Below are 12,422 nucleotides of genomic sequence, written 5' to 3'. Positions count from 1 at the left end.
TTTCTGGCTTCTGTGTGGTGTGTGTGGAACTTCATCACGGCACAACTGAAGCGGCCGGCTGAGGGGTGGTACTTGGAAAAGCGTGCCACAGGCGCGCTGTAGATATATAGCGAGACGCAAGCAAGTGATCAAGCATAAATGGATTTGAAGTTACGGTTTGGAAGCGATGCGATCAAAGCCCAGTTGTGTCCAGGTTGTTATCATCACCTAGTCAGAAAAGCATCGGACAGAATGGTTCACGCGCGGAGTTGGAAGTTCCAAAAAGTATACAGCTGGCAGAGGACAGCACGGGAGGGGGGGCGGGGGGGTAGAATTTCGTGCCTTCATTCTGAGAGTTGCGCGACCTGACATGTTCCTTCCCTCATCTGTATGTCAATATTCAAGTACAATATTTGTCAACATTCTGCACCTTCTGCCAACCGCGGCCCGCTCAATCGCCCCTGCTCAGCGACGCCCTCGCAGTGGCAGGCATTGCTGTCTGCAGCATTTGCACGACAACATTTCATTTGTTGGCATGCGCTACGGAACCGTGCAGATATATGCAACATGCACGCTGGACCGGCCGCGCGCGAGGGTGTGCAGCAGCTGAGGCGGCGCTCGCAGCGCACCGCGAATTTGGTGCAAGCCTAGGTACTGTACAAAGCTTCGCTGCGGCTTTTTCAACCCCCAAAGCGTTCGAGGTGCTCTTGGCCGCCGAATATGAGAGGGTTCTGCGCCACCTTCAGAACGCGGCCCGTTCCGCTGCGGTTCCCGAAGCTGAGAGACTCTAAACGCTGACAGCTATCAAACCACCAGACGTCCGTTCCTCTCAACTTCCCTTGGTACCCGGTATAACGCCCACCAACTTACTGAGGCTCCTCGGTGGGCTCCGCTTTGTCAGATGCGTTCGCGCGGACGACGGAGACAATTTCTCCAACAACCTGTTTACCGAGTTAGCACCGTACATGCTCTTTTCTTTCTTTTTTTTTCCTTCTTTTCCTTTTCATTTCTTCTTCTTCTTTCCTTTCTTTCCTCCTTCTCCTCTTTCTTTCCTCGTAATTTTCTTCCATTTCTTTCCTCTTTATTTTTCCTTTTGCTGTTGTCTTATTTTTTCTTACCTTTCCTCTTATTTTTCCCCTTTCTTTACATAACTAACGTGGTTTATCACCGAAAGCTTCATATCACCGAAAGCTCCATATCACCGAAAGCTCCAATTGATCGCGTCCCACGCGACATCTCTCTTTTACACCTACATTCTCCGCAAATCCAATATGCCACAGAAAAACGATGAAGGCCAGATTGCCTTGGCCCTCCAAGCTCTTGAAAAGGACCCGACTTTAAGCCTAAGAGCTGCAGCTGAGATTTATTCGGTCCATCATACGAAATTGAGCCGCCGCCGACGGGGCAAACCATCACGACGCGATATCACAGCCAACTCGCGGAAGTTGACTGATTTAGAAGAATCGGTCATTGTTCAGTATGTCCTCGACTTGGATTCCAGAGGATTTCCCCCCCGCTTGTCCAGTGTGGAGGATATGGCCAACCGACTACTTGCTGAACGCGACGCGGGACGCGTCGGCGCGCTCTGGGCGCATCGCTTCGTTAAACGACAACCAGACCTTACTACGCGATTCAATCGGAAATACGACTACCAGAGGGCCTTATGCGAAGATCCAGATATTAATCGTGGCTGGTTCGCGCTTGTACAGAACACAATCGCGAAGTACGGTATCCAGGAGGCGGATATCTATAACTTTGACGAGATTGGGTTCTTGATGGGCATTATCTCGACTGTACTGGTTGTTACGGGCACTGAACGGCGTGGTAGACGGAAGACAAGGCAGCCAGGAAACCGCAAATGGTCCACCGTGATCCAGTGTATCAATGCCTTAGGCTGGGTACTCCCGCCATTCATCATCCTGGAGGGCACCCATCATCTCTCTTCTTGGTACGAGGATAGCCCATTGCCGAAGGACTGGGTGATTGCTACATCTGAAAACGGTTGGACTACCAATGAAATCGGTCTGGACTGGATTAAACATTTCGACAAGCACACCAAAGCTCGAACAACCGGGGTTTATCGCCTCCTCATCCTCGACGGCCATGAAAGCCACCACTCGACAGACTTTGAGCTCTACTGCAAGGAGAACAACATCATTACCCTCTGCATGCCCCCTCATTCATCTCACAAGCTCCAGCCAGCTGATGTTGGGTGTTTCAGCCCGCTCAAAGCGGCATACGGCAAGCAGATCGAGGAGATGATGCGGGCAAGCATAACCCACATTACCGAGGAGGACTTTCTTTTCGCATTCCTTGCAGCTCACCAGGCAACCATGACGTACGACAATGCTCGGGGAGGATTTCGGGGCACTGGACTTGTTCCTTTTAATCCCGAAGTGGTGATCTCCCAGCTCGACATTCGTCTTAAGACGCCGACACCCACCAACTCACGTCCCGGCAGTGCCCATACCTTGGTATCCAAGACGCCAAACAACCCAATCGAAGCCTCTTCACAGACTACTTTCATCAAGACCCGGATTGCTCAGCATCAAGATAGCTCTCCGACAGAGATTTTAAGGGCTGTCGATGTACTTGCGAAAGGGACGTCGAGGATAATGCATCAGTTTGCATTGTTGAAGGCGGAGAACCAGAGCCTTCGAGCAGCAAATGAGGCGCTAAGCAAACGCCGGAGGGCCAAAAAAAAACGGCTACGGCAAGGAGGATCGCTTACTGTGCAGGGTGGACGGGATTTGCAAGCCCAGAGAGATGTTGAGGTGCAGATACGGGAGGAAACGCAGGCGGGTAGTGGTCGGAAGCCGGGGAGCGAGACGCGCACGCGGCGTTGTGGCAGATGCGGCAGGCCTGGTCATAATGCGCGTACCTGTCAAATAGTACCATAAGTGTATTAAGAAGACGATTCTGCATGTTTTAGATTGTTTTGAGTCATCTTGGTGGAATTCTTTCGGTTTTCGTTTTGTTGGTGCGATTTCGTGGAGCTTTCGGTGAAAACCACGTTACTTGTCACGGTGGGTCCTGGCAGGCACGGCGCAATCGCCGTGACATTACTCCTATTTCACCTTTTTCCTTCCCCCTATATGTTTCCCTTTCTTTACTCCTTTCTTTATATTTCTTTTTATTTTTTCTTCTTTTCTCTTTTCCTTTACTCTGTTTTCCCTTTTCTTTGCTGTCGCTTTTTCGTTTTCTTTCCTCTTATTCTCTCCTTTCCTCTTGTTTTTCCCCATTCATTCCTTCCTTCCTTTCCTTTCGTTCTTTTCTCTCTTTAGTGTACAGACGCTATACTGCAGTTAGGCTCCTGGCGCTCTTTAGTGAGGTGGTTACTACGCAGCTTATGAGCCAGTCTATGTGCTGGGCCGACAACATCATCCTGGCCATGGCCCCGCTGGGAGTGATCACCGCCATCGTCGGCGCCATTCGCGTCGGCGGCCTGTCGTGGCTCAAGGCCATCATCAAAAGAGCAAGGGAGAGCCGTGCCATCGTCGAGGCTGAGCTGATGTCCCCTACGTCGAACGAAGTGTGTGAGTACTGGAACGGTCAGCAGATTGTCAGGGTAATGGGAAAGGGGCCGATTCGGGAATCCATCATCCTGACGCCCAAGCAAGGAGTAGAGGGCAGGGACCAGACAGTACGGCAGTGACGCCGAGTTCTGATACGATGCAGGTAATGGAACTGAAGGACGCCGTGCCCTCCGAGTTAGGGGAGGCTGCTACAGAACCGGGTAGCACCAGCAAACGGTACTATTTAACACTACATAGTCAGCCCCGCTAATCTTCCCCTTCCTCTTCCCCTTCCTCTTCCTACGTCCAAGCGGTATATTTGACTCTCTCCCCAGAGCCCAACATTCTCGAACGCATCTTCGGTAGCTACTGCCACAAAGTACAGAGTCCTTTCGAAACTGAGAAGGCCCGCAACAGAATGACAGTCCAGAAAACTCATCAGCCGAGTCCCGGCCCGAGTGGAACGCTACCGTTCGAGCAACCATGCTTGGCAAGCGTACTTTTAAAAAACAAGAGGACCCGGGGAAAGCCTTTCCAAATGTCAGAGACGAGGAAATAGGTAGCGGTTTGAACTCCGAGTGGCCGGACAAAGGTTGCGATCTTGAACCGTCAAATATCCAGTCGCCGTTGTTCAAATTGCGATCGCCGACACACCCAACCTCACCCTCAACACTCATAACCAAGTGGGCAGAGGAAAGCTTTATATGGTTGTCGTATGTGGCCTTGTTCTTCAGCTTGGTGTCCTTGTCTACTCGGGACTCGCGACCTACCATCCCAACCACATGCAGCTTAAGGATGGAAACCCAGTCGCAGGCTACGCCTTTCCGTGAACCGCTGCCGGCACGTTGCTATTGGTGGCCGGTATATTTATCTGTGCCCACGTTGTCAGAGCAGCACGTCGGAAACGAGATACCGCCCTCTGGATGAGACGGAAGTTCGGGTTGTCTGGTTGCAGAAATATGGGACAGTGAACGACCAGGCTTTCCAGTTCTTCGGAATAATCCCGGAGACGGCGCTGCCCTTGATTACAACTGCACACCGGGCCAGACAGGAGACGATACTCCACAATGTACGAGAAGCAATCACTGCCGTTGGTACAATGGTCAGCATCTGCGGCTTTGTCGCGCAGTTCAGCGGTTTGGGCGACATGCATTGGTCAGCGTCCGTTGACCAGCTTGGCGCAGCCGTCGTCATGACCACGTTCAGAGGAGCAATCCGTCGCAATCTTGCCAAAAATTCAAAGGCAGTGCCTCTCGTTCGTGGTTACGAACTGGATTGGCTGGCGATGACCCTCGGGAAGCCTGCAAGCGCCCCTTGGCAGTGTCCTTTTGAAGATGAGGATTACAGCACGTGGAAGAATTATTACAGACCTTGGGCTGGATCCTGGACGGACAAATAGCACGGCCCTTCAACTGACGGTGACAACTGGGACTGGATCATTGCCGCCGTTGAAGTTCCGGAGAGACGCGAGAAATTGAGACCGCTTCAGCAGAGTCCGGACGTGGGTTCGACGAGCCCGCCGAGTGAGCGCGATGGACGATCGAAAGCCCATGAAGTGATGACGTTGAGGAGGGACTTGGCGAGCTGGCCGGCTGGACTGGGCCAGCATCCTCAGATGCCATTGCCCTAGCTCGCGCGATTGAGGTGGCAATGGATGCCTAATCGGCCCCAGCTTTGCGAACGAGGAACTCCCTTGCCTCTTCCCGCCCTTATGTTTCCCGATGTGCCTGGTCTGGAGTCAATCGCCTTTCGGGTAGTGGCCCAAGGTGGTCGCTGGAGAGTCTTCTCCGACGAGCTTGAGGCTGCTTTCTCATTGTGGCTTTATTCCGTGTACAAACAGGAAAACGGCATTGGAGATGAGGAAGAGAAGCAAAAAGGGAGAAACAAGGACGATACGTGGCTGCGCACCAAGGGAACGCTAGAGAAGCCTAGCCTCCGACTTCTGGGCTCGCATACGGCAACTCTGTATAGAGACCTCCGGTGGCGGATGCCTGATGGCGCTGCTAGGGTCATCGAGGTTAACGACCTCAACTCTGACACTGACGACAGCATTATGGAGGCCGTGAGCCATCGAGTTGTCGGATTAGTGTCCAACGCCAGGGCTAAGTCTTCAGATGTCGACATCTACCAGTACAAGTGGACGTCCCCAGAATCCCCGCGGAGGGACGTGCCCCTGGCCGTCGAATTATACAGCCCTTTGAAGATATTGTGCGCCTAACACATGTTCACCGCTTTCATGTGGTCCGCGGCGAAGACGATGGTAGAACCGATCAAAGAGGGATCGGACGTACGACCGGCAGAGAGAGACGGTGTCGGGAGCGATTCGGCGTGGAAGTCGTTTGAATAGCACAACGCACAACTTTCCGAAATGTCCCAAGTCATACGAGACACCGGGCTTGCGAGGCTGGAAGATGTCTATAAATGCATCATTCCACCACTGAACATGGAGAACAAACTGCCACGGGCCGATGCCATCATCGAATGGGCGCGTGCGAAGGCCAAGCCACACGAGCAGCTGGGCCGTTGGAAGGAGGCCGCGAATGCATACTTGTGTGGGTTTTTGAACAGGCAAACACATTCCCAAGACAAGACGACATTACCATCAAGGCCGCTGCTTCTGAGGGCTCTCACCAATGCGATCGGGCTAAGGAAAGACCAGCGGTTTGAGGAGGATGACATCCACGACCCGGAGGTGTTGGAGATTGACAATTCGAAGAAGCTGCAAGAGGGAGTTGTAGATGACTTCTAAGGGGCGTCATGAGGCTGTACAACCTGCAGGGCCGCTCCTGGTCATGTCAGTTGGTCGAGAATACAATCCTCCGAAAAGGGAAGACATGGTCCTCAAGTTCACACGACTTCATATGGCGGCTGCGAAAGACGAATGGTGGTTTAACGGTAACGTGAAAGACAGAGATATCTTGGACTGGTGGGCTAGGTCAAGAGCCGCCATCTGGGCTCGCTTCCTGAACTCGGCCGCGCGTTCCGGGTCTTCCTCTCCAGCCAGCTTGAAGTAGAGCAGCTGGAGGAACTGAATAGAAAAGCTTGACGAGTAATAGTCCATCGCTGCTTCGGTCAGCCAAGAATCTTTGGCTATCTTGTCAATAGGGGTTGGGACAGGGGCACGCACGATGAATCCCTTCGGGGCCATCATTCGACCACCCATCTCCGCTGTAGAATGTGTCCAGATGCTTGATATCCGCATCCAGCCTCTCCTGCGAGAACTTGCCCGCGTTCTTCTTCAACCCCAGTTCGCAAACACGCGGAACCAGAGCCAGTTCGTGTTCGGCATGCTGCCTCCCATGTCAGCATGAAAATCTTCTCCCACCTGAAGTGCCCGAACTCACTTCTTCTCATTGATACTATTCGCCAACCTCGCCTCTACATTCCCCCTCTCCCGCTCACTCAACCCCTCCCAGATCTGGGGCGCCACCGCGAGCGTAAACCTCAGCGGATATATATCGACCATGCGCTGGTCGTTGTCGCTCGGATACACCCAGTACTCTGTGCTCTCCGGGTCCGTCCCGGCCCGGTACCCATCAATCCACCACTACGTCCCGCGATAGCTGCCGCCGCCGGCGAGCAGGGCACGCCACCCCCCACAGCGGGTGAGCGAAGCCCTCGACCTCGGAAGCCGTTGGGTCGAAGCGCACGGTTGTGGCGCCGGGGCAGCGCACGCGGGCCTTGAGCGGGGAGAAGAACGGCTCGAGGGGGTCGAGCACGGCCCCCAGGGGTGCCTGGACCGATACCCGGTCCGAGAGGGGATCTGCGAGAAGGGGTCCAGGGTTGTGTATCCTAGCACGAGGTTTTGGCTGGGTTAAGAGGCCATGGTGTTCTTATTTTGTTAGTCGAGGGGGGAGGGAGGGATTAGGTCAAGCTAGGATGAGTTGTGGAGGTGGGGGTCGAGGGAGGGAATGAGAAAGATCGGGGAGTGTAAGGGGAGGATGGATCCATGATATATCATGTGTAAACCACTGCTATCTTCAAGATGCCGGTTACACAGACACAGCCAATCCCATATTTCTCTGTCTCGCACTGTCTCCCAGCGTGCCATCCCGACACCACTCCACTACGCTGCCAGCGATCATATTCCCTATGTCTGCGAGAACTTCTATTCTGCGGAGCTGATGTGAATGTACGGCATATCCGTGGGCAGATACCATTTACACTATGCTGCTTGTCACGCGGGACCAGACAGCGCTTCAATTATACATATTCTCCTACGGAAAGGCGCAGAGATCGACATACGAGACGTAGACGGAATAGCGTCCATCACACAGTGCAGTTATCCGTGGTGGCAGTGACACGATGCAATCGTGGATCGAAGCAGGGGCAGGCATTGATGCCACGGATGGACTAGAATGCACTCCGCTACATTGGGTTGCAATTCATCGACGAGGAACACATGGTCAGGGGTTTTGGAAGATGCGAACAAGAACTCACGCGACCATAATGGCAGGACTACATTGCATTTGGCGGTGGTACCGGAGGGCGAACTCCTGCAGCAGAGGATGTCGTCAAGGCACTCGTTGGGAAGAACATTGATAAGAAGGCCATATATATTGAGGCCAGAGATCGGTATGGTCGGACACTGTTGCACTATGTCGCTACCAACGGGCATCAAGCTACCGTCAAGTACCTCATCGAGTAGGCAGGAGCGGATAAGGAGGCTGTGGATAACGATCGCTGGACATCGCTCCATAGTGCTACCGGTAGCGGGCAAGAAGCGACCGTCAAGTACCCCATCAAGCAGGCTCACGTGGATATAGAGGTTAAAGGATGACAAGGGCTGGACACCGCTAGACCATGCGCGTCACGCGGGGCATCAGACAATCGTAGAATTACTTAATCTCGATAGCTGTAGTGTTGGTTTGATGCAGCTTTTCTTTGGGGATTTATAGAGGGAAGTGTACGAAGAAGGGGCGCGTACAGAACGCTGTTATATATTGTATACCTGTCCCTCCTATCGGATGATATTTGGGTTTCAAAAAACCACAGGCCATGTGCAGCTCTACAAGGTAACCGAATGTCAATACAGCTAAGTGGTACCAGCACCGATATGGGCGAGGCAAGGCAGCAGCGAAAGGTATCAGCGCTCCAAGATGAGTACCTTTATATATACGAGTAAGAAGTGACCCAAGCTCCAGTAACTCCAGAGGAACCAACCCGTCAACGCCGTGTTCGCCATGCCAAAGCCGATGAATCCAGAGATAACACCACGTCCTTCCATGCAACAAACGTACAAACGAGCCCATATATCTATCATTAAACCTCCCACAAGCCACCTCCTCCATCCATAAACACAACACTATATCACCTTGGCCGCCGAAAAGGATGCGCCTCCGTATTCAGCACCCACTCATCCAACGAAATGACATCGGGCGTCTCAAACAGCAAGTAAAAGTACTTGAGCGTTTCAGCCAGCCAGAAACTCTCCATGCTGTCCTCCATCATGTCAGGCAGCGTGTTGGGCCCGCCGCTCACTCTTGCCGTGACATCGCGGATGGCCGAGTGTCCTGCCTCGGTCCGCGTGGCGCGCACCACGGCCTCGAACATGCGCCACCCCTTTTCTTGCCACTCTGGGTCACCCGTGATGCGGTACATGTACCAGACTGATTCGATTGCTTCGGGTCTGGAGAATTTGTCAATGTTGGGAGGTTTTTGGGGGGGAGGGGGAGGGAATATCAGTGCTGGAAGGGATGGGGTTGGGAAAGGCTTGCCTGAGAATGTACCGCTTGTCGCTGAGGGTGACGAATCCTGGCGGGATGTGCTCCTTCTCGAGGCGCTGGGCGATGTGTTCTTGGTGGGTTAGTGGCTTGACAGGTGCAGGCGGCACGGTTAATCCGGGCATGGGCGTCTGGTCTGATGCAGTGCCAAATTCGCCCTGCGCAGCCCGCTTCTGGAACCCAGCGGCCGACGCCGTATCCTGCTGCCTCAGCTCGGGGAGAGGAGAACCCTCCGGGGTTTGCCGGGCAACATCTTGACCTTGCGATGAGCGCCTCCTTATCCGCTCCTCTTCCTCTGCAGCAGCCTGCTTCTGGGCTTCGGCTTGGCGCTTTCGCTCCTCGGCCTGCTTCCGCAGCAGCTGCTCTTTCCGTTCCTTCCACTCCGCCAGGCGGTCATAGTACTCTTCCATCTGCCTCTCGCGCCACTCGGCGTTGGGATCGAGTGCTGCATACCACGCTTCCTGTCAAAGTGGCAATCATCAGGCTTCTTGCATGGCAACACGGTAGCATACTCGGGCATGATGCCTGCGGGCATGACGTCGTACGCCCACACGCAGCCGTCCGCAAGCTTCTTCGCGATCTCGACATCATGTGGTCGGTTGAAGATCTTGCCTCCCAAGCCATACATGCCGCCCAGAAAACACGTCAGATGCGTCACCTCCCACTCGTAGCTCATCTTGTCCGTGGTGCCGTCGGTGCTGTACGCCTTGGCGGCGAAGAGAATGTCCGGGTCGCCTTCGGCCATGGGGCGGAACAGGAGGTACTGCGTCACACCGTCGACCGTCTTCTCGTGCATGGTGCGGTACTTGGGCTCGAGACCGCCCAACATCAGATACTGTTTGGGGAAGTACTCGTACGTCGAATCCTGGCTGCCGCCCATGCTGTACGAGCCCGAGCCCCATGACGCGCCTACCAGGGGCTGTGGAACGCACTCCGCTTTCCCTGGCTGTCCTTTTGCGTTTAGGGGAGCTGACGCGCCGTGAGGTGGGGGTGTTCGCTTTTGGGCCCCCCCATGAAAACCTTTGTTTTGCCCAGAGCCGGAGTCATCACTCGCCCCCATATTGTGCTGCGATTCGTATCCCTCAGAAGTCTGCCCCAAATCGACATCACCAGCCTGCTTTTGAGCGGCATCACTGCTGTTCTCCATGGCGACCACCAGCCTGGCAGCAGTCCGGTTACAGCCAGAGGCATCCAGGTTTTGGGGAAAGACACCCGAGATCGCGGTTCCGTTCTCGCGGTTCTGAAGCTCCTCGAAAGCGTCGGTGATACGCGCTATTGCGTCGTAATATATGTGCTTGCCGGTAAGCTGCGCAAGGCGGGTGAACTCCATACTCATAGACCCGAGCTCGGCCACGCCAGCATTTATCGACGCTTGCTTGGGGTTGATGTTGTGTGCGGGTTTCCAGTTGTAGTAGAGGACGGGCAGGCGGTTCGGGGTGTCGAAGACACTCATGAGAATCTCGGCCAGTTCGACAGCCTTGTCCAGCAGTGAGCGATATCTGGCATCGTTGCCCGTCACGTCGTACGCACCCACCAGACCGCCCAGGTACCGGATAATGGTTTCGAAGACGGGGATATCCTCCCGGTAAGGCGTCGTGGTAAAGTCGATCTCCTTGACGGCCTCGACAGCCTCGTCGAACTCGTCCTTCAAGCCCATGATCCAGAGAGTGTCCAGGGCATCCACAAGGGTCGCAGCCCAGCCGCAGAAGGGGTCTTTGGCCTTTTTGGTGACGGGCGTAAGCTCATCGTGGGTCCAGGCATACTTCTTGTAGCCGGCCCAAGCGTGTCGTGCCTCGTCCCTGACCTTGGCCAAGCGCACTTCTCGCTTTTCCTTGGCCTCAGGCGACTCCTCCCCAAAGGCAAACTGCACCGGAGGAATGGGCATGGGCTTGCCGGTTGGCAGCATGATGAGAGACTCCTCCGGCACGGGGTACCACTCGCGGGGCTTCTGCCAGTGGATGGTTGTTGTGGGGATTGCGACGGCATCCTCCTGATATTTCCCAGGAGAATCGGCGATGTGAACCCCGTCGTTTTCATTCTGCCTCTGGTACTCGTCGGGGTTGGATGGCGGTCTTCTGTCGGGCACGGTAGCCGCGTTGGTCGGTAAACTGTAACCTCCTGGCACACCATCGCTCGTCTTCAACTGGGGAATCCAGATGGGTGATTCCTGATCTGACGTAAGCCGATAATCGTTGTCGTGTTGCACGGGGGAAGAAGGATGCGGCGGCGGCCGTGGAGGTTTGTGGTGAGGCCTCTGCGGCTGCTCGTCTGTATCCGTATGTCGATTTGGCTTATGCTCGTGGACGTGTTCTGGTTTCGAAGCGGGAGGCGGCGCGGGGGGCCTTGGCTTTGAATGTGCGCCGGCATGGGATCTGTGGTGCCATATCTCGTTCGAATGGTCCCATTGCGAATTCTTGGAGACGTGGTAGAGCAGGACAAGGATAGCCAAGGCGCAGATGAGCAGCACGCGATACCGCCTGAGACGGAGCATGATGGCGGCGGCGGTTGGCTAGAAGGGAGCAACTCGCCGAGAATTATTCTGACCACGGCCCAAGCAATGGCATGGCTTGGGTGTTGAGGCTCGTTGTAGGAACCTGAGAGTCGCGATACCTTCCAGGAATCCTTGCTCAAAGAAGTCTTGTGATAGCGCCACGGCAACACTCACAGACCGGACACAAATGTCTAGACCAAGGAAAACGAAAAAGAAAGACAGGAGAAAGGCATAACGTTATTATTGAAAAGACAAACCGCAATGCAAGTTGAAACGGAGCAAAGCAAAAAGAGGCGCCCGGCAAAAAGAGCCAAGCCGGGGCCAGAATGGCCATGGACGGAAGAGGATCATGTCGTGACGGATCGAAGTTACACGCCAAGAGAATATTGCTGCCGTCCCACATTCCTTCCTATCCTGGCCAGCTCTGGATGTCTAGTGTCTTGGCACCAGCCGCAAGGGGAAGAAGGACACAGTTGCTCTCTTGTCAGTCAATTTGAACTCCAAAGGCAGCTGGATGGTCCACGTTATTCTCGCTGCCGTCTCTAAAAAGAGGGAACGCAAGCTGCTGAGAGAACCAGAGTAAAACCCTCGTTGCTTGAAACTGCCGACTCACCAACGAGGAAGGTGCTGTCATGCATACACCGGCTAATTCTCCGATAGTCACTCAAAGTGTTATGGTCTCTTACAGTTGCTGCAACGAGAACTGGCAACACC

At 54.3% G+C, this 12,422-nt stretch overlaps 4 protein-coding genes across 4 annotated transcripts; 3 read left to right on the top strand and 1 right to left on the bottom strand.

Moving 5' to 3' along the window:
* The first annotated feature begins 3,071 nt into the window (after window positions 1-3,071).
* On the top strand, window positions 3,072-4,963 carry N657DRAFT_663413 (uncharacterized protein). The gene is made up of 5 exons (XM_062795181.1): window positions 3,072-3,622; window positions 3,912-4,086; window positions 4,116-4,320; window positions 4,386-4,428; window positions 4,483-4,963. Exons 1-5 carry the CDS (start codon window positions 3,329-3,331, stop codon window positions 4,891-4,893), a joined length of 1,128 nt encoding a protein of 375 aa, XP_062648078.1. The 5' UTR covers window positions 3,072-3,328; the 3' UTR covers window positions 4,894-4,963.
* A 242-nt stretch (window positions 4,964-5,205) lies between these two features.
* On the top strand, window positions 5,206-5,712 carry N657DRAFT_680317 (uncharacterized protein; the record flags this gene model as incomplete). Its single annotated transcript, XM_062796272.1, has 1 exon — window positions 5,206-5,712. One exon carries the CDS (start codon window positions 5,206-5,208, stop codon window positions 5,710-5,712), a length of 507 nt encoding a protein of 168 aa, XP_062648077.1.
* Window positions 5,713-5,862: 150 nt separating this feature from the next.
* Window positions 5,863-6,243, top strand: N657DRAFT_680316 (uncharacterized protein; the record flags this gene model as incomplete). The annotated part of the gene is made up of 1 exon (XM_062796271.1): window positions 5,863-6,243. The coding sequence occupies one exon, from the start codon at window positions 5,863-5,865 to the stop codon at window positions 6,241-6,243; it is 381 nt and encodes a 126-aa protein (XP_062648076.1).
* A 108-nt stretch (window positions 6,244-6,351) lies between these two features.
* N657DRAFT_680315 (glycoside hydrolase family 47 protein) lies at window positions 6,352-11,708 on the bottom strand (the record flags this gene model as incomplete). The annotated part of the gene is made up of 7 exons (XM_062796270.1): window positions 6,352-6,557; window positions 6,622-6,788; window positions 6,839-7,041; window positions 7,088-7,286; window positions 8,851-9,123; window positions 9,224-9,678; window positions 9,720-11,708. 7 exons carry the CDS (start codon window positions 11,706-11,708, stop codon window positions 6,352-6,354), a joined length of 3,492 nt encoding a protein of 1,163 aa, XP_062648075.1.
* Between the last annotated feature and the right edge of the window lie 714 nt (window positions 11,709-12,422).

This window comes from Parathielavia appendiculata (genome assembly GCF_033297405.1).
Source record: "Parathielavia appendiculata strain CBS 731.68 unplaced genomic scaffold N657scaffold_5, whole genome shotgun sequence".
In the NCBI taxonomy this organism is placed as follows: domain Eukaryota; kingdom Fungi; phylum Ascomycota; class Sordariomycetes; order Sordariales; family Chaetomiaceae; genus Parathielavia; species Parathielavia appendiculata.
Note: the sequence above shows the minus strand (reverse complement) of the source record. Positions and strands in the feature narration are given on the sequence as shown.

What these genes read in the sequence shown, in the direction of transcription:
- N657DRAFT_663413 (XM_062795181.1), top strand. Translation starts at nt 3,329, where the DNA reads ATGAGCCAGTCTATGTGCTGGGCCGACAACATCATCCTGGCCATGGCC. An exon ending in CTCCGAGTGGCCGGACAAAG is followed by an intron (nt 4,087 to 4,115) that starts GTTGCGATCTTG and finishes TCAAATATCCAG; the next exon opens with TCGCCGTTGTTCAAATTGCG. An exon ending in GTCGCAGGCTACGCCTTTCC is followed by an intron (nt 4,321 to 4,385) that starts GTGAACCGCTGC and finishes ACGTTGTCAGAG; the next exon opens with CAGCACGTCGGAAACGAGAT.